This window comes from Thermochaetoides thermophila (assembly GCF_000221225.1).
Source record: "Thermochaetoides thermophila DSM 1495 unplaced genomic scaffold scf7180000011819, whole genome shotgun sequence".
In the NCBI taxonomy this organism is placed as follows: domain Eukaryota; kingdom Fungi; phylum Ascomycota; class Sordariomycetes; order Sordariales; family Chaetomiaceae; genus Thermochaetoides; species Thermochaetoides thermophila.
This window is the reverse complement of record NW_006383035.1, coordinates 1,027,186-1,044,443: the sequence shown is the minus strand read 5'-3', so window position 1 is coordinate 1,044,443 and position 17,258 is coordinate 1,027,186. Positions and strand designations below refer to the sequence as shown.

The 17,258-nt window shown below is 52.1% G+C and overlaps 5 protein-coding genes across 5 annotated transcripts; 2 read left to right on the top strand and 3 right to left on the bottom strand.

Annotated features, from left to right (window-relative positions):
* Positions 1-811: 811 nt before the first annotated feature.
* On the top strand, positions 812-1,851 carry CTHT_0050270 (uncharacterized protein; the record flags this gene model as incomplete). Its single annotated transcript, XM_006695312.1, has 2 exons — positions 812-1,176; positions 1,290-1,851. The coding sequence occupies 2 exons, from the start codon at positions 812-814 to the stop codon at positions 1,849-1,851; spliced, it is 927 nt and encodes a 308-aa protein (XP_006695375.1).
* A 394-nt stretch (positions 1,852-2,245) lies between these two features.
* Positions 2,246-3,922, bottom strand: CTHT_0050260 (uncharacterized protein; the record flags this gene model as incomplete). Its single annotated transcript, XM_006695311.1, has 1 exon — positions 2,246-3,922. The coding sequence occupies one exon, from the start codon at positions 3,920-3,922 to the stop codon at positions 2,246-2,248; it is 1,677 nt and encodes a 558-aa protein (XP_006695374.1).
* Positions 3,923-8,247: 4,325 nt separating this feature from the next.
* CTHT_0050250 (uncharacterized protein) lies at positions 8,248-9,862 on the bottom strand (the record flags this gene model as incomplete). The annotated part of the gene is made up of 4 exons (XM_006695310.1): positions 8,248-8,423; positions 8,487-9,048; positions 9,687-9,705; positions 9,801-9,862. The coding sequence occupies 4 exons, from the start codon at positions 9,860-9,862 to the stop codon at positions 8,248-8,250; spliced, it is 819 nt and encodes a 272-aa protein (XP_006695373.1).
* Positions 9,863-12,818: 2,956 nt separating this feature from the next.
* Positions 12,819-15,029, top strand: CTHT_0050240 (zinc finger domain-containing protein; the record flags this gene model as incomplete). Its single annotated transcript, XM_006695309.1, has 3 exons — positions 12,819-12,960; positions 13,011-13,318; positions 13,419-15,029. The coding sequence occupies 3 exons, from the start codon at positions 12,819-12,821 to the stop codon at positions 15,027-15,029; spliced, it is 2,061 nt and encodes a 686-aa protein (XP_006695372.1).
* A 935-nt stretch (positions 15,030-15,964) lies between these two features.
* On the bottom strand, positions 15,965-16,835 carry CTHT_0050230 (uncharacterized protein; the record flags this gene model as incomplete). The annotated part of the gene is made up of 5 exons (XM_006695308.1): positions 15,965-16,011; positions 16,116-16,164; positions 16,259-16,339; positions 16,406-16,423; positions 16,605-16,835. 5 exons carry the CDS (start codon positions 16,833-16,835, stop codon positions 15,965-15,967), a joined length of 426 nt encoding a protein of 141 aa, XP_006695371.1.
* Positions 16,836-17,258: the final 423 nt, after the last annotated feature.

Below are 17,258 nucleotides of genomic sequence, written 5' to 3'. Positions count from 1 at the left end.
TTACCCCCAAGTCCTCTCAAACCACGGAAGATCCCACCCCCTGACTTAGCATCATGGTGGCGGTCGAACAAGCCTCAGTCCAGCCTGTGGGATGGCCCTTCAGCTAAACCCTTCCTCGCTCTCTTCGAAAAAAAGTGCCTGGCTAGATGAGTCACGGAGGGATCTGGACACGGAGACTTCCTAGAGTACCATGTCAGGTCCAACCACCCCCCGAGTGCTTTTAAAACCTGCCATTGTGGTTCGATAGCTTCCAGATGCCATTTTCTGAGATGTCCCCTCGTGTCCTTCAATAACCCTATGGCAGGGCGTCTGGACCCCAGAGCCTTTTGGTACTCTCACCAACTTTTTGAGAACAAGAGAGTACGACTCAAGCTTCACGGCTCCGCACGAGATGAACAGACGGGCTAACAATTCCCACCTTGCGCCGCCCCTGTCTCCTCTCCTCGCTTGACACAACGCCCCCAAAAACCGTCACCCTCCCAGAGACTCACAATCAGATTCAAAAATGTCTAGCTTGGATATTCAAATTCCGGGGATTCTCCCCACCTAGCCCATTCCCCATTCTCATTTATGATATCCCCTCGCAGCACCACACCGTTTTTCCCTTTTTTGGGTTTTCCCGCGTGTATATAGTATGGTTTAGGCAACCTGTAATCACCTGTTGCCCGCCGCCGTCGTGGGCACGACCAAGCACCCTCAAGGGTGAAACGTGTCGAAAATACAGTTCAATTCAACTCAATTCAACTCCTAACCGACTCCCACCGAAGCACCTCCCCATGGCCCGATTCGGAGGACGGCCGACCTACCTACTATGTACCCTCCTCCCCCGGCCCCGGCTAGCTTCGCCTCTCGGGAGGAGCTAGAACAGTTCGCTTGGGCGGTTTATGACGTCCTAGCCGGTGTGGCGGGGCGCTTTTCCATTCGACCCGGCAAGCACAATAAGAGCGCCTCGTGGTGGTCGGAGGGACTTGCCACAGCCAGGGAGACCGACCCGGTGGTATATCGAAAGCTCTGCAAGGAGGCTAGAGTCAACTTCTACAAGGAAAGAATCTCCACTGCCACCTCCTCGGCAGAGTGGGGAAGGATACTGAGGTGGCGCAAAGATGCCCCTGACAACAGACCAATGGTTATGATCGTCGACGGTAGGGTAGTGTCGGACACGGAGCAGGTGGCAGCGTACCTAGCTACCCAGGCCTTTCGGCCTGCCGGGGCTCAGGAGGGCCCCCGCCCGGCCTGGCTCGGCCCCCGCTACCCCTTGAATGGCCGACGCGGCTGGCTGCCCCACTCAGTGATGAGGAGCTCAAGGACGCCTTCTTCGGAGCCTTGTCTAACACTCCCGGTCCGGACGGGGTGCCATTAGCCTTCCTCAGACACGCTTGGGAGCTCGTCCGCCCGGCAGCTCGAGCTATCACCGAAGGCTGCATGGCGTTGGGCGTCTTTCCCCAAGCTTTCAGGCAGGCAACTGTCATTACCCTATCGAAACCTGGCAGGGACCCTCGGTCGTACAAAGGCTGGCGGCCTATTACCCTTTTGTCGACCTTCGGCAAGGGAGTGGAGAGGCTCCTGGCCCGGCGGATGACTGCGGCGGCGCTGTGCTCGGGTTTGCTTCCCCTAAGCGTGGCCGGAGCCATCCCGTCCAGATCGGCACTGGACCTCGTTCAGTCGCTCGTCCACGATGCGGAGACCATGGCAAGACAAGGCTACCACGGCCTCTTCGTCACTCTAGATATCGACTCGGCCTACCCCTCGGTTCAGCCGTCAATCCAATTCCAATTCCAATTCCAAATCCTTGTCGGCCTTCTCGAACAGAGTATGGAAAGACGCCTTGATCTGGGCGTGCGAGAACGATGAGCTCTGAGAGGCTAAGAGCCCAATATGCTTCGTTTAAACTAAATTCACTCTCACCTAGCTCCCTGAATTTCTATTGAATGGCTGGCCTGTTAGGCAGCCATCCCAAAAGTCTGCAACAAAAAGTGCTGGCATCTCGGCAGAAGGAAGGAGTAGACTAGCAGTTTTAGGAAGATGATAAAGGAGGGGAAGGAACCACTCACCTAACAATACTAACTGGTAATTCTCATTGGGAACACCAGTGATACACAGACACCCATGTATATCCGGACGTCAAAAATGTACTGCAAGTGGAAACTCAACAGCAAGCAGTGATTCGAAACAGATGGCGAGTGGATGGGAATCTGAAGCGAATAAGTACGCATGATCTGCCTACAAACAAATGACCAATAAACACCTAGTCTCTTGCGGCCCTATTTTCCTGGCCAGCTACCGACGAAGAACTCTCTGTAGCTGCGGGAGCTTCAGTCTCCTGGCCACTCTGTACCTTCGTGATCAACGATCTAGACCCATCTTCTGCAACCGTCTCTTCGTCCCTCGCCGCCGCAGCCGCTGCTGTTGCTTTAGACCTCTTATACAGCTTCCAGAAGCACCAACCCAGGAGCGCAACAAGCAGTACGCCGCCTATGACTCCAAAAGCGATGCCAACGTTACGGCGAGTCTGGTCGAGCTTGTAGCCAGCGCGAATGCACTCATTTTTGCTCGCTCCACAATAAATCTTAGATGATGGGATTGTGGCGCCGTAGTTCTTGAAATAGACAATCTCTGGGGCCGGGGGCTCTGCATCTGGGGAAGGAAACTTGACGGGAGCGAAGCCAACTTCCCCGTTGACATTGTCGAAGACCATGTATGTGTGACGAAGAAGCGAGCTCCCAATCCTGTAAAACCAAGGCTCAGAGTCCTTCTGCACGCCAAAGAAGCAAGTGTTGTTGCCTCTAAGATCCTCAGAATAGTAGGTGCCTGTGTCATTGATATGATGGGAATAGAGGGGAATTATGTCTGTCACGGGTATTATGAGGTCAGAAACCTCAACAGTGAGCACAGGGCCTTTTTCACCCTCCAGCTGCAAAGAGAATTTTGCCTTTTTTGACTGGCCAGCATCGCAAGGAACCGTAAAGCGTTGCAACGTCTCGTTATACCGAGCGCCGACAATCTCTGCCATCCAGTCTGCAATGAAAGGAGGGAGATAAGAAAATCGGTTACTAATCGTTAAGATGGCTATGTAACTCCTTTTGCCCTCAGGGTCAGCCAGATTGGGGTCGGGAGGAGGAGTTAGCTTCTCCCCCGACTCCATGATGCCACTAAAGGAGGTGATATAAATGTTATAGGAGTTGCCAACAACCATACGAGTGAGCTTCCCCTCGTACCGAGATTTGTCGATAGCCCCAAAGAGCACAGAGCCAGTGGTCCCTTCAGGGTTGTCAAGCCAGACGCTGAATGCATTGGTGGGAATCCGTCCAGAAGACACAAGACGTTCCATAAAGCTGGGGTAGCCTTCTTCCAAAAGCCAGCCGGTGCGGTTTTTGAGTCCTAGAACACCAATCCATCGACGCCCCGAGTGCTGCAAAACCATAGGATAATCATCCATAACGATGTCTCCGGCTTCCAGGCGGTCTGTGAAATTCATTCCGTTTATATTGCCACCGTTGTCTTCGAGAACGCCCTCAGAAATTTCATGAAACCACTGGAACCATGCGGTATTTTGGTCATTCGGTGTCCGATCCACGTATGTCTTCGATAGGGAGGAATTAAAACTTCCCCAACGACAAACCGATGGAAAAGGCTTAATGTTGTGGTGGCCGTTGTCTAACTTGTTCTCGTGGTATCCCGCAGCATCGCAATATTTTGAGTCCGCATTGGGAACCCAGGTGTGGTAATGGATAGTCGAGATGATCATCGGCAGACTCTGACCTGGTGTGCCTATCGTGACGTTGACAACATGTGTCCATTCCGGCAGCGAGGTGAGTGGTAGTTGCAAGGGAGTGAAATCATCGGATCGCTTTGCATGGGCAGCGGCAAAAGCTGCCCCAAGGAAACAAACAGCAACTGTTGATAGGGAAAACTTGCTCGACATCTTGTTGTTAAGGCATTTAGTGAAAGTTGGAAACGTTGTGACTGTGTAATGCGACTAAGGAAATGAGTGAGAAGAAACACAAACCAGTGCGAAGAGTGACGTCCTACTTGAACGGAGGAAGAACGACCAACATATGTCTCTTTCAACTGAGATCAACGAGTGCATGTGTTGGTTGAGGTTGGCCTTGGAAAGTGAGTGGCAAGAGACACAAATCAGGCGCAACAAAAAGGTGACACGAGAGTCTAATGAGTGCCACTGCAAGTTTATAACCTGGCCAGCTCGATTGATCTGGCTAATTCCGCCCTGCATGTTGGGACGATCTTCGAACCCTGCGTATGAATGTAACAATACAATACTCCCCTTGATTGGTCGTTGGCGCAAGACTTTGTTCCGGATCAGGGTGTGCCCAACGACGTTAAAACTCAACCACAGAACATAACCACTTTCATTAGGGCAGGAAAGTACAGCCAATAACTACCATTTGTCGCTTCATCAAGCCAACTAGCCTTTGACCCAAACCTGCTGATCCAAAAGAAAATCGCCAGTTACAGTTCAACTCTTGGTCATTTGTCAGAGCGGTTCTTGATAACAAGGGCTAACGCAACGACTTCGATATCTTGTGGAAGATATGAAGTCGTTGGAAGAATACTTTGGCAATAATACTTAAAGAATGATCCTTTGTAATCGACTGTGTTTTTCTTCACTTTCGATCGAGGTTTGGTCGACAAAGATTATGGCTGTGGAAAGGAGTCTTAAACCCCCCCCTGTCAGAAGTCTCGCGCTAACAAACAAGCAAGGATTGAACTGTACAGTTTCGGGATGACCAAGACCCCTGTCCAAACTTTCGTGCTAACGACTAAAAAAGGAAGTGAAGCATAGCTGTTGGTTCCTGCAACGCACGCTAGGGGTGACCGGAGGCCCGATGTTGCATTCCATTAACACAGCATGACTCCATTATTGATCTCCTGATTGGCAACCCATCATGCCAGGGAAATGACACAGCCAAGGCCCACCATACTGTAAGCAGGCCGGTTCTGGAAGTTGAGAAGTTTAAGGTTGTGTTCCAGCCATGAAAACTCAAGGGCACAAAAGACTGGTGAAGAAGCTCCTAGACTCATAGACAATGTTGAAGTGGCTGGGTGGATGCTGAGAACAGAAATAGGGTATTTCAATAATGAGTCTATCCTGGCTACGTAGATCACGATTACAATATGGCAGCCATGTGACAGTTTTTATTCTTATTATTCTATTTTACGACCGCGTCCACCCCTGAGGGTGCTTGGTCGTGCCACGACGGCGTGGGGCAAGAGGTGATTATGGGTTACCTAAACTACACTATATACACGTGGGAAAATCCAAAAAGGAAAAAACCGCTGTGTTGCTGCGATGGGATATCATAAATGAGAATGGGGAATGGGCTAAGTGGGGAGGAACCCATGAATTAGAATATCCAAACTAGACCATTTTGAATCTGATTGTGAGTCGCTGGGGGGGTGAAGGTTTTGGGGTGTTGTATAAAGCGAGGAGAGGAGACAGGGCGGCGTAGGGTTGGAGGAAGCACGTGAGCGTCAAAGGCTTATTGAAAAGCACAAGGTGAAGAACACTGCCAGTGAACGGAAGATAAAGCATACGACAAAGCTTTGTCCCAGTTGTTGAGCCCCAATTTTGAAGAATCAAAGCTGGAATGTCGTTATGAAATGCTGAAGGAGTTAGATTGTGAGAGACATGGTGACTGCCTCATTCTATAAGAAAATTAGATAAAATGACAACACTGTATGTTCATGCCAAGCATTGCCCCCTTCATTCCTACACCCTTGTCAAAGGATAAGAGTAGCATTTCTACAGGATCTCGTCACCTGTACATCCGATGCCTGGTGCCGCAACCTCAAACGCGTACACATCGAGTGCAAAGTATTGCAGCGTATCACTGTCGATAACTGACTTTGATGGATCAGTTTTAGCCAAAGCCAAGACACTGTTGTAATCCTCAGTGAAGTGATCGACAATGCCCTCGCTGATTTGTGGGACATGGAAGATCCGGTGAAGCAGGTCAGATGCCCAGAAGGTGTTCGTCGGTGAGCGAGCCACTGTGTAACCCAGGCCACACATTGAGTCAAGCCACCGGCGAGCTGCAAATGACCGTGGACAGATGACCGTTTCTTGAGTGGCATTCTCACCACGCCAGTGTCCAGCCCAGCCTGTCACTTTGGTTATCATTGAAGTCCAACTTGCTGGGATCAGGGAAGCATGATATAAAAGACTTGCCTTCCTGTGTAGCACAATTGCGGTCTGGATCGTCACAGCGGAAGGTCATATGGCCGCGGTCGGCCCAGGCAACACGAGCGAACCAACCAAGCACAGGTGCCGTGGTGCTATTACCAAAGTACTTCTTGAAAAAGGGTGACTCCTGACCTTCACGCAGGAGGTGATCGTAGGCATGCTGGGCAAGTTCGACCGTCTCCCAAAGAGCGCGAGAGAGTTGACGCTGGAGGGTAGTGTTACAAGACGAGTGGATGGGATACGGCGGGGCAACATTATTCTGGATAGTTGCTGGTGGAGGCGAAGTGCTGGAGTGTGAACTAAGGACGAGGCTGGCGACAACGGTTGACGTTGATCTAACGGGAACTGCCAATGATTTCCCTAGAAGGCAGACAAAAAGGAGAGTTGGAATGCGGAGACGCATGGTACTCGATCAAGAAGCAAGCCACAATTTAGGGTAAATGTCAAGATAGAACGCTTAACCGCGATTTTGTTGTCGATCATATTTGCTGGAATGCGCTTGGGAAGGGAACCTTAGACCCTTAAATAGTTTAGTATGAAAGGATCCCTAGCCGGTATGATTTCGAAGTGACTGTCTGTTGAAAGCTTGAAGCAGGAGTCTGAGAACCTTTACGGCTGCATTGCTCCCCCACGCAATAACAACGTCAAGATAAAATGCCGAGTCATTGGTTGACTCCCATGCGAACCTTGATGGCCATTTTGCTACCTCGACCAAGAAATGCAAGCAATACGGTGTGACCGGCTTTTTGAACAGCCTCCAGCATCTGTGATGACAAGAGAACGAGCACACTGGGGAGTAGTATCTATGGGGTCGATTGGAATTGGAATTGGATTGTATTTTCGACCGGCTTCACCCCTGGGGTTGCTGGGTTGTACTCACAACGACGGCGAGCAATAGCTACACTACTATACCCTATATACATGTCACACTGGGAAAACCCTGAGAGGGTAAAAACCTTTGCGGAAGAAGGTATGGGGGGGATGGGTCTCCGGGAAGGGCAAAGACCTACTCCCGCAGAGCAAGTGGGATTTGGATCTCCAGCTCCGATACCGACTCCTCGAGTCGGTGTCGGGCTCTCTGTCTTCGCGGCGCTGGACCCGCACGCGAAAGGGGGAACGAGGGGGCCGTAACGTCGGAATGGGTTGTCCTGTGGCCGTGTCGAACGCTTGACGCAGGAGCTCGATCTGGAAGGCTCTAGATTGATTTGATTTGATTTGATTTGATTTTTCGACCGTTTCACCACTGGGGGTGCTAAGTCATGCCCACGGCGCCGGCGAACAAGAGCCATCTAAGATATATTAATTACACGTGACGCGTCACTGGGCAGGGTTCGCAGGCTGCCTCTAGAGTTCGGCCCGGGAGACTCTAGATTTAAAAAGTTGGAAGGAGGACCAGAAAGCCCTAAGAGTCCATCCTTCCCGCGAGTGGGTTGTCAAGGGAAACAAGAGGGCAAGAGGAGAAGTGTCCCCTGGAAGCCACCGCCCCGCAGGGGCACTTTTTGACAGCCTCTGGGGGATGGTTGAAGCGCGTGTGATATTCTAAGAAGTCGCCGTGGCCAGAGACTTCCGCCAACCAGCGCGAGAGGCATTGATGGGAGAACCTCTTAAGGAATGGTTTAGCACTGTGCCCAGCCCAGCAGCCCGAGGGGGGTTTGTTAGTGCGCCAGCTACGCATGTCCGGGGGAGGCACTCGCCATTTCTTGGGAAGGACAGGAGGAGGCCGAGCCACGCCCTGATCCCTAGGTGCTTTGGCTCCCATAAGGGCTTAGCCCTGAGCCCGCGGGCCGCTTGGTGTAGACGAGACCAGCCCCGGAAAGGGAGTCGGGCAAGCCTAATCCAAAGGTGGTTGGCCGGCAGCATCTCTGCGCGAGCTCTCCACCTTGCTCGCTCTGTCCAGCAGGTACTCTGAATAGAGGCAAGCTAGCCACCAGAGCCACGCGGTCGGGATCGTCCGCCACACCGGGAACATCACTCTGAGTTCCGCGTTCGCGACCTTGGTGAGAGACGATCACACCGGCGTAAGTCTAAATGGGACTAAGCGGCCGTTAACCGCGGCCCTGGTAGGGCCGGTTATCGAGTTGGACCATGCCATACAGAAGGGAAGGGGTGACGATCGCGTCGAATATCTTGGGGCCGGCCGAGGGGGGAAAGCCCCGGAGCCCCGTGTTGGATAAGCGCTCGACCAGCCCCACCACCGATGCTGTCGTCGCCGCCCTCACAGCTGCTTGGGTCGCAGGGCTGAGCTTGGGGTCCAGGGAAACTCCAAGTCACTTGACGGACTTACCGGGGAGGAAGGACGTCCTCTCCACCTGGGTCGAGATCGTTGTGGGGTCGATCCTGCCACGCCCCAGTGCTGCGGAGGGAATGTAGAGGACCTCAGTCTTGTTCGGGTCGACCCTGAGGCCGAGCCCTCGGGCCTTAGTGCACAGCTGATTGACCCTAAGAGATGCCTGGTGGGCCAGTTGTATTGGGTGTTTGCTCCACGACAGTTGCGCATGGTCGTTCATGTACATGAAGGCGGTCCCTTGTTGTGAGGGGGTAATGATCGGTAGCGAGTACAGGACGAAAAGGATCGGGGACCATGGGGAGCCTTGTGGGAGGCCCGTGTCCGAGCGGAAGGACGATTGAGCCCATCGGAAAGAGAAGCAACGGTCCTGGCAAAAATCCGCCGCCGCTTCACACAGCCAGCGTGGCCAGCCTTGGTCTCTCAGGACCTCGCGAAGGATTGACGGCTGAACCGAGGGGTAGGCCGAGTCGACGTCTAGAGTGATGAGGAGGCCGTGGTAGCCTTCTCTTGCCATGGTCTCCGCATCATGGACGAGTGACTGGACAAGATTCGGTGCCGACTATAACCATGTAATTAGCAGAAAATAGTAGTGAGCATAGCTCCTGGACGCCCGAGCCTTAACAGTAAGCTGTCCACGGCTGATTCCGAGTTTTGTACTGTTCTGAATGCCAGGGACTGAAACTGAGTATATTGCAGCCATCTTGGCATTTCTAGCAAAGCTTCGTTTCACCTGAGGCACAAAAGCATCAGCCAGTTGCCCAGTTAAATAACAGCCTTGACGTCTCATCGATGATCTCCTCGACTTCGATAGAGTGAACGAGTTTAACAATTTTGTATGTGATCAAATTACAGTCCTTCCACCAGCATCATAAACGACGAAGCTAAACGGATTAGTCAGAGTATTGGCCAAAATCTAATACGGATCAAATTAATCCGTGTTTGTCGCCTATATCAAATCAATGTGAATATAAGAGATGGAGAGCATAAATGGCAACAGCCTCAGGCTCTGATACTTGACCCCTATATCACCAGAGACAGCCCATGTACATTTCATTATTCTTTCGATAGATACTGCTCAGGTGCTGCGGACTTCTGTCCTTTGTGCTGCCCCCTACTATGGGAAGTTGTCCATGCCATTTAGAAGAGTTTGGTAGCGGGATGATCAAGGGGCGTTATACCTACCAACATTTGGCTTACTCCCGAGTTATGCAGCATCCTACGGTTATGTCAGTTATGATATCTTGTATGGGTTAGGTAATGATGGTGACGAAATGGGAGTTATACCTTGGGGGTAGGGCACATCAAGCTCACTTTCGATCGGAGTAAATGTTGCGAAGACGAGCGAGAAGAATGCTGGGTAAGTTATCCCACATCCCCTTGAGTGTGCAATGGGTACTCAACTAGGAAAGTTTTGAAGATTCTAGCATAGTGTCACCGTCTGCGAGCGATCGAGCGAAGTTGATGAGCAACTCCCAAAACGGACAAGAAGCACCGGAATATGTGCCATCTGTTCGAGGAGAAAGCCTTGACCAAGTTCCCGGCAACACTGACCACAAAACGCTGCAGTCATGACGTCAATATACGTCTCTCCTGCGTTGCCGAGTCGATTCGGGCAGACCATAGGAATTGAATATGGAATGATATCCGTTGTCCAGGATACCGATCGAATTTACAGACGCATGATATCCAACGATTCGCAGATCCAAACACATGCGATCGGCGTGTGCTCGCAGCTCGCGGAGCCCCTGACCATCAACGCCATGGATCTATGAGGATATGCTAGGTCTGAAGAAGATGCAACTGACTTTCTAACTGGCATTGGAGACTACTATACATTGGCTCTGAGTTCTGTGGTACCGAAATCCCCAGAGTTTCGCTCGTGCACCTCGGCTTGCGACTACGGACAAATGGTTGTTAGCGGAGTCAAGCAACCAATATGGGCTTGTTTGATATGTGGTCGATGTTCCTGTTACAATTATCGAGTCCCGTTGCATGAAAGTTTAACATACACCGAATATAACGAGCAAATAACAAACCGAGATACATTCCCTCATGAACAACAATATAGTTGGTTGGATGAAGAGGCTCCAAGCACGGCAGGGCGAATGGCGGAAGAAGAACCTAGCGAACAGACAATTTGTAGAACAGCAAAACCATGCCTGGGATGTAGTGCTTCTATCGATAAGAACAGAAATTCGTATGTTGACTTTTTGCGTGGCATCGAACACTTCGGCCGAGCACTAGTTCGATACTAACATGGTAAATAGTGCCCATATGACATATAAGCGCCCTTCCTACAGCAATTCTATTTTTAACGTGCAAATGCTTTGTTTTGGGTCAGCCAGAGCTGAAGGTGACTGACACGTATCATCTCTCAAGCTCAGGCACGAAGTGCCGGCATGAGTTTTGCTGGGTTGCAATGCTCAATAGAGAGCGGGGCATAGCTTCAGTACCTTGGTTTAGGTTATCACATTGTAACTCGTGTACCAAGGATCAGGTCAAAATTATATAGGTTAGGTACTTCAATCCTTAATCAACCGCGCTCATGATGGAGCAGTCACTTATAAGGTATTCGGTCAAAAAAAGCGCGCGGTGAGCTCCCAATGATTGAGGCGACAGTCTTCCACCGTATTACCTGGATCCCCATTACTGTATAGAGATTATGATCAAACAACGACATTACATCTCGCTAAAGGAATAGAATAGACACCAAAGAGAAGAAGGAATGTAGGAATGGAAAAAGGAAGAAAGGAAACGGAGAACAAAAGAAGGACGAGAAGACGAAAAGGAAAATGTGGGAACAAAAGAATAGAAGGAAGTATATATAATGAAAGAAGAGAAAGTATTACAAGAAGAAATTATAAGAACAAGGAAAAGTGGGAGATATACTTCTCAGTTACCAGATATTGTCAAAAGCAAGTATAAAACTTTAGCAGATGTTAAGGGATGAGGGTTAGTATTGTAAGTTCTACGGCATTACGGGCCCAAAACCTACGGTACGAAGATACTTCCCTAATTAAGAAGCCTAGTCGCTGGTTAACACCGACAAGGCGAGGGCTTATGTCCAGCGTACTATCGACCTTCGCGACAAGAGAATGAGCGCCTACTTTGGAGACCACAAACTATTTCACTTTTTTTCGAGTATATGTCAGAGTGACCCGTTCTTTGATGAAAACATCAGTGTTCGTACATGAGACTCGACTGTGTATACCTCTCATTGTATGGTGGTTAAGACTTAGCCCCAAACTGTCGTTGGTAACACTGGGAGAGCAGAAACCTAATGTCTTGGCGCCGCCAGATTACATAATCTCACTCCCTGCGAGACTTCGCAAAGCAGAATACATTTATAACTGCATATGGTCCGCTTCACAAGTATTTCGGACCTCGAATTCCATGCTTGACTACGGAGCTGCATGGGAATTTCGTCCATGTTAACTTCTTACATAAAGTCACAATTGAACGTATTCCCAAAATCAGGCGCCAACTCGACTCGCAGGCAGCCTCGGGTTGGCAAACCAGCTTTGCTTGTTGTTTTGGCAGGGGCTGAACGGATAATTACTTATCAGGCATTCCATGTGGTGGTCATCCTACTTTCCGGAGCATGACTAATGCTGCAGCTACGGATCCGCACAACACGCCAAGGTGTCGGCAACTTGCTGCTCGAAGATGCCTTCGTGGACCTTTACCTACTTTTCCTCGATTCGGGACCTCGAGGTTGGGGGCTTTGGGCGGGAGAGAGCGTCAGCAATCCCGTTTGCCACATCCACTCGAGCGGGTCCCATACCGCATTGTGCGAGGACCGACCATTCCCTCATTATTTGGCCTTCTCTCGTTATCGCACTCCGGCCAACCCCGTCGCAAGATACCAACAAGGCTACAGTAGGCTGGCATGCACTGCCGACACGACCATCCCATACCTGTCATTCGACGATTAGTAACAGGCAATTTCATATCCGCAAACACAGTGTGCATGTCCCTGCATCGTGCTCTGCATTGCTGCTAAAAGCTTCCGTCGGTTGGTGCCGGGCCCGTCTTGCAGTGCTTATCCGTAGTGCAGGGTCGTTGCTCAGGTGAACCCCTCACTACCCACACAGGCCCAGGCAGGTGCTTGGCTTTATCGGTCACCAGCCTGGGAGCCCGCTCACTTGTTGGTGCCCCGCCCAACTGGCGCGGTGCAAATCTGGCAGCCCCTCCACTCTTGCTCCAGGCGGGCGCTGGAGTCCAGGGCGGTGCGCCGGCCCAAAACCCGCAGCCCGCAAGCGAGCGACGAGAGTGCACATTCGTCCTCCCGCCGCATCCAACTCTGTCCTCCAGCCGTCGAACGGAGTCATGGCAACATCCCAGCTGGGCGAACATCGCCATATGCGCAACGGCAGTCTAAACATCCCATCACAGCAGAGCCGCCACGGCGGCGTCGTGGCGCCCATGCCCGGACCAGGCCATCGCTTTGACGGGCCTCGGAGCCCGCCCAGTACGTGTCCATCACACCTATCCTCCCCGCCAAAGCCTTTTTACCAGCAGGCGTCGGCGCCGACGGAGATGCCGCCATCGCCGCCTGCCGCCAACCGTTTCTACGCCTGTCCCATACCGCCGTGATCGCTGACTTTTGGGCTTGTGCCTGCCCCTACCACCGCCGACAGATACCTCTCATGTTCCCTGCAAATTCTATCGCCAGGGAGCCTGCCAAGCGGGAAATGCCTGTCCCTTCAGCCACGATCTCAACGCGGCATCTGAAACTATCTGCAAGTACTTTGCAAAGGTGCGTGGTTGACGAGTTTGAGGCCGTCCTTCGCCGTGGGCTCGTCATGAGTACATGGATTAAGGCATCGGTCTGCCGGGCATCAGCATCAGGCACGTCGACGGTGGCCGAGGGCCGACATTGGAATGTCTGGAGCATGGTTGTACTGATTCGCGTGCCACATGGTCCAGGGCAACTGCAAATTTGGCCCAAAATGTGCCAACGTCCATGTGCTCCCCGACGGCCGCCGTGTCAACTATAGCAAGAACGGTGTGACGATAGGACCGCCCCCCGTGCCTCTAGGCGTCCGGGTCAGCCCGCTGGCCTACCACCAGCCGTCGAACAGCGCGCTTACCAACTCCTTTTTGCGAGCCGATGCCATCCCCACGTACCACCCCCCACCCCCTCCTCCGCCCGCGGCCACGTACGGCTTGCAGGACGATCGTTTTGGCTCTCAGCTCGGCCCTCAGCCGGGTGCAGATAATAATGTCCCTACAATCGACACAACCTTCACTTCGAATCCCCCTTCGGTTTACGGATCTCCGCGCGATGAAGACACCGGCCGTCTCTCTATGGGCCTCTCCCCGGCGGTGAAGGGGCTTTCTGTGATGGATGCCCCGCTCCCCGCTTCATTCGATAGCAACGGCATCTCGCATGCCGCTCGGTATGGGCCGTGGCCAGCCTCTGTGCCCTCCAAGTTCGGCTTGGAGTCGCCCTCTCCATCGCTCAGCGCTGCGCGTGAAGGCCGCACTTCCGAGACACTCAAGATGCTCCACACTTCTGCATTTGGCAGCAGTGACCATCTTCCTCCTTCTGCCATTGGCATAGGTGATGTTAATGGGTTTGGTGGCAGCAGTCCTGCTCTTGGTTCTGCTACTCTAGGCTCTGGCCTGGGCAGTGACGACTTCTTTGGGAAGCGCTCACTGCACAGCAGCTCACTGCGGTATGCCAAGCCGAGGCTGATGAGCAGCAGTGTGCCCAAGATCGACCGCGATTGGGAGCCTGAGTTCATGTTTGAGGAGGATTATGTCCCCGGATCTCTTGCCAACGAGGTGCTTACCCCGGCTGAGAAGGCAAGGAGAGGCTCGAGCAGCATGCGTATCTTTGACACGCCTGATCCCGTCAGTACCGGTGAATCGCTGCCAATTTCTATGACTAAGTTTGGTAGTCCTCTGGGACAGAGTCCGAGTCGCTGGACCTCGCTTTTCCAGAAACAAAAGGAGGAGGAAATGGAGCTCGGTGGCTCTCGCTCCCTGAAGCATATTGCTGCCTTCGGTCATGTCGGCAGTCCTCTGCGCAATTCTAGCCTCGCAACCGCTTTTACTGCTGAGGAGGACGATGCTCGTGATGCGGGCACTGACTCAGTTTCCGCATTAACTCGTCAGCTGCGGGAGACTCACCTGGCTCCTGCCGGCTCCGGTATTTCCAGCCCTCTTCCGAATCCCATCGGACCTCGCACTATCAAATCAAACGGCGCGACTACCCCCAACGTCGGAGTCATCGGGGAGAAGGAACACGGTTTAGAGCGTCACATCACCAGTCCGACTGTGACCCCGAGTGTGACGACCAAGTTCTCTAGCCAGATCGACGAGGAGGATTCTGTGTTCAGAATGGAAGAGGAGGACGAAGCCCAGCTGCGGGCCAAGAAGAGCAGTACCAGCACTAATCCTTCTGCTGCTGGCGCGACCAGCCCGCTCAGCAGCGGATGGAGCTACGCCAGCGTGGTTGCTAACAGCAGCAGTGGCGCTCTGACTCAGTCTGCCTCTGCTGCCACTCCTGAGGCGACTTCTGAGACAAAGTAATGAGACGATGAGAACTACCGAAACAAACAAAATAGTTTTGGATTAAAAACTTCAGAAACGGCATGATAGGGGATCGGTATAAGGGATTCCACTGGTTCTTGGAAAAGGAATGCATTGGTGATCGGGTGTCAGTGGCCAAGCTCTCACGTTGACATGTGGCTGTTTTGAGCTTCCCAGGGCCTTGGATATGGCGTTGGTATGTATGAGGCGTTAGTGGTTAGGACAACCAGAGTTTCTCACTCTCTGCACAAATACGTACTCCGTCTCGATAGTGGATTTCTAGTATGTTGTGCGATACTAGTTGTGGTTGGCCTTGCCTTTCATTTATGAGTACTGGATATTCTTTTTCTGGATATGGACGGTGTGGTTTGGTGGTCTATGAGAAACAAGGTCGATAGCAATGCAAAAAATTTGTCCACTCCATCCAAGTTCTTGTGTCGGATCTTATGGGTGTTTGATCTTGGTGGATCGATTAGCAGACGGGGCTGATGCATGATCTTCATGGACTGAATATCCTAGTATCCCCCCAAGCTGGACATATACACAGACAGCGTTGCTTTCTGAACACATAGTAAGAGTCATTGGTGACATGCAAGCCTTGTGCCACATCACATCGCAGCTTTTAGAATGATTAGTTGGCGGAGGGTTTGCTTCACGGCTGGAAGTGGGAGAGAAAAGCGTATGCACCAATCAGGGAGCCAGACAATAATAAGATCCTGCGGCAGACTCGCATCATACACCAGGCCTATGCCTTCGTATTCCGGCAGGACATGGTAGCTTCATACACAACACACTGTCCCATCCATGCTGGCCCCCAACTTCATCAGCATTATGACCGCCCACAAGCCGAATAAACCGTCTAATCCCAAGGAAACGTTGGCATGCCGAGTGATGCGTCATTGTCAAATATTGTACATACATAACAATAAACAGATTCAGTGGGCGTCGGGCTGGCGGAGGATGTACTCAATAGCCTTGTCGACTGTTGTTGAGGGGGTGTTGTCAGCAGGTGAAAAGGCCTGGCAAAGAGAGGGGGAGCGGCTTGGGGAGGGGCATAAGGAAGGGCTCCTTGCTGGGAAAACATACCGCTGTGGATCTGGTCGGCATCCTTGTCCGGAATCTCAATGCTGAACTCCTGTTACGAACGAGTAAGCGGATGTCGAACACGTTTCTACCACTGCAGGCGATCCGGTTGCCGCGAAGCATGGAATGGGCGGGTTGTCTCGTACCTCCTCAATAGCCATTACAACCTCCACTGTGTCCAAGCTGTCCAGACCCAGGTCGTTGGCGAAGTGCGCTGTCTCGGTAATCTATCGAACATGTCGCGGTTAGGGCTGGAAAGGAGGTTAACTGGTGGAGAAACATCGGAGACTCACGTTATTAGGGTCGTTGACCTGTTGCGAGAAATGTCAGCTTCAGCTCAGGATACAACACAAGCTTTGCACTGCAAAAGCACAACAAGGACGACCTGGATGCTGAAGCAGCATGGCCATGGTAGCACGAAATCGCATCCCTTCACCGTGCCAGCCGGCGGAGAGCATCCTGTTCCCTCAAGAGTCGCCACCACTAACGCACCTTGTCGAAGCCAGCGAGGAGAGACTTGATCCGCTCGTAAACCTCAACCTTCTGAAGACCCTCATTCGAGGCGTAGCACCGGATTACTTGCCATGAGGCAGTTTTGGGGATGAAAGAAGTAACTCGGGAAACAGGGGCGACGGCGAATTTCTTAGCAGCAGCCGGGGGGATCGAACGGATAGTGGTCCGGGTCGCAGCAGCGGCAGAGCGAAGGACGGCAGAGCGGAACATTTTGGGCAGCGTGTCAGGTGGTTGGATAATAAACGGCCGTTGAAATCGCAATTGGACCAGCACGACGCGACTTCGGCGCGGAAATCAGGGGGTTTGACGGCGGGTTTGACAGGCTGACAGGAAGAGGCAGAAGATAAATTTCTCGCCAAGCGTCGGGATGCTTTGGAGCGCTGGAGAGCTCGGAGCCCCAGGCCCAAAGGTTTCCAATACCGGGTGGGTCTGTGCTTTAATCACGTGACTGCGCCAGCCGGGAACAACAAGAGCTGCGATACTTCGTTATCAAGGCGCCAACAAATGAAACAATGGTGAATTTTCGAGCCACGCAGCCACCGGAGAATTATGTACAATTCGGTCTACATGTGTATCATTTATGGCCAGAAAGTCATTTTCTCAGATTGTACTACAGCCGAAACATCTACCATT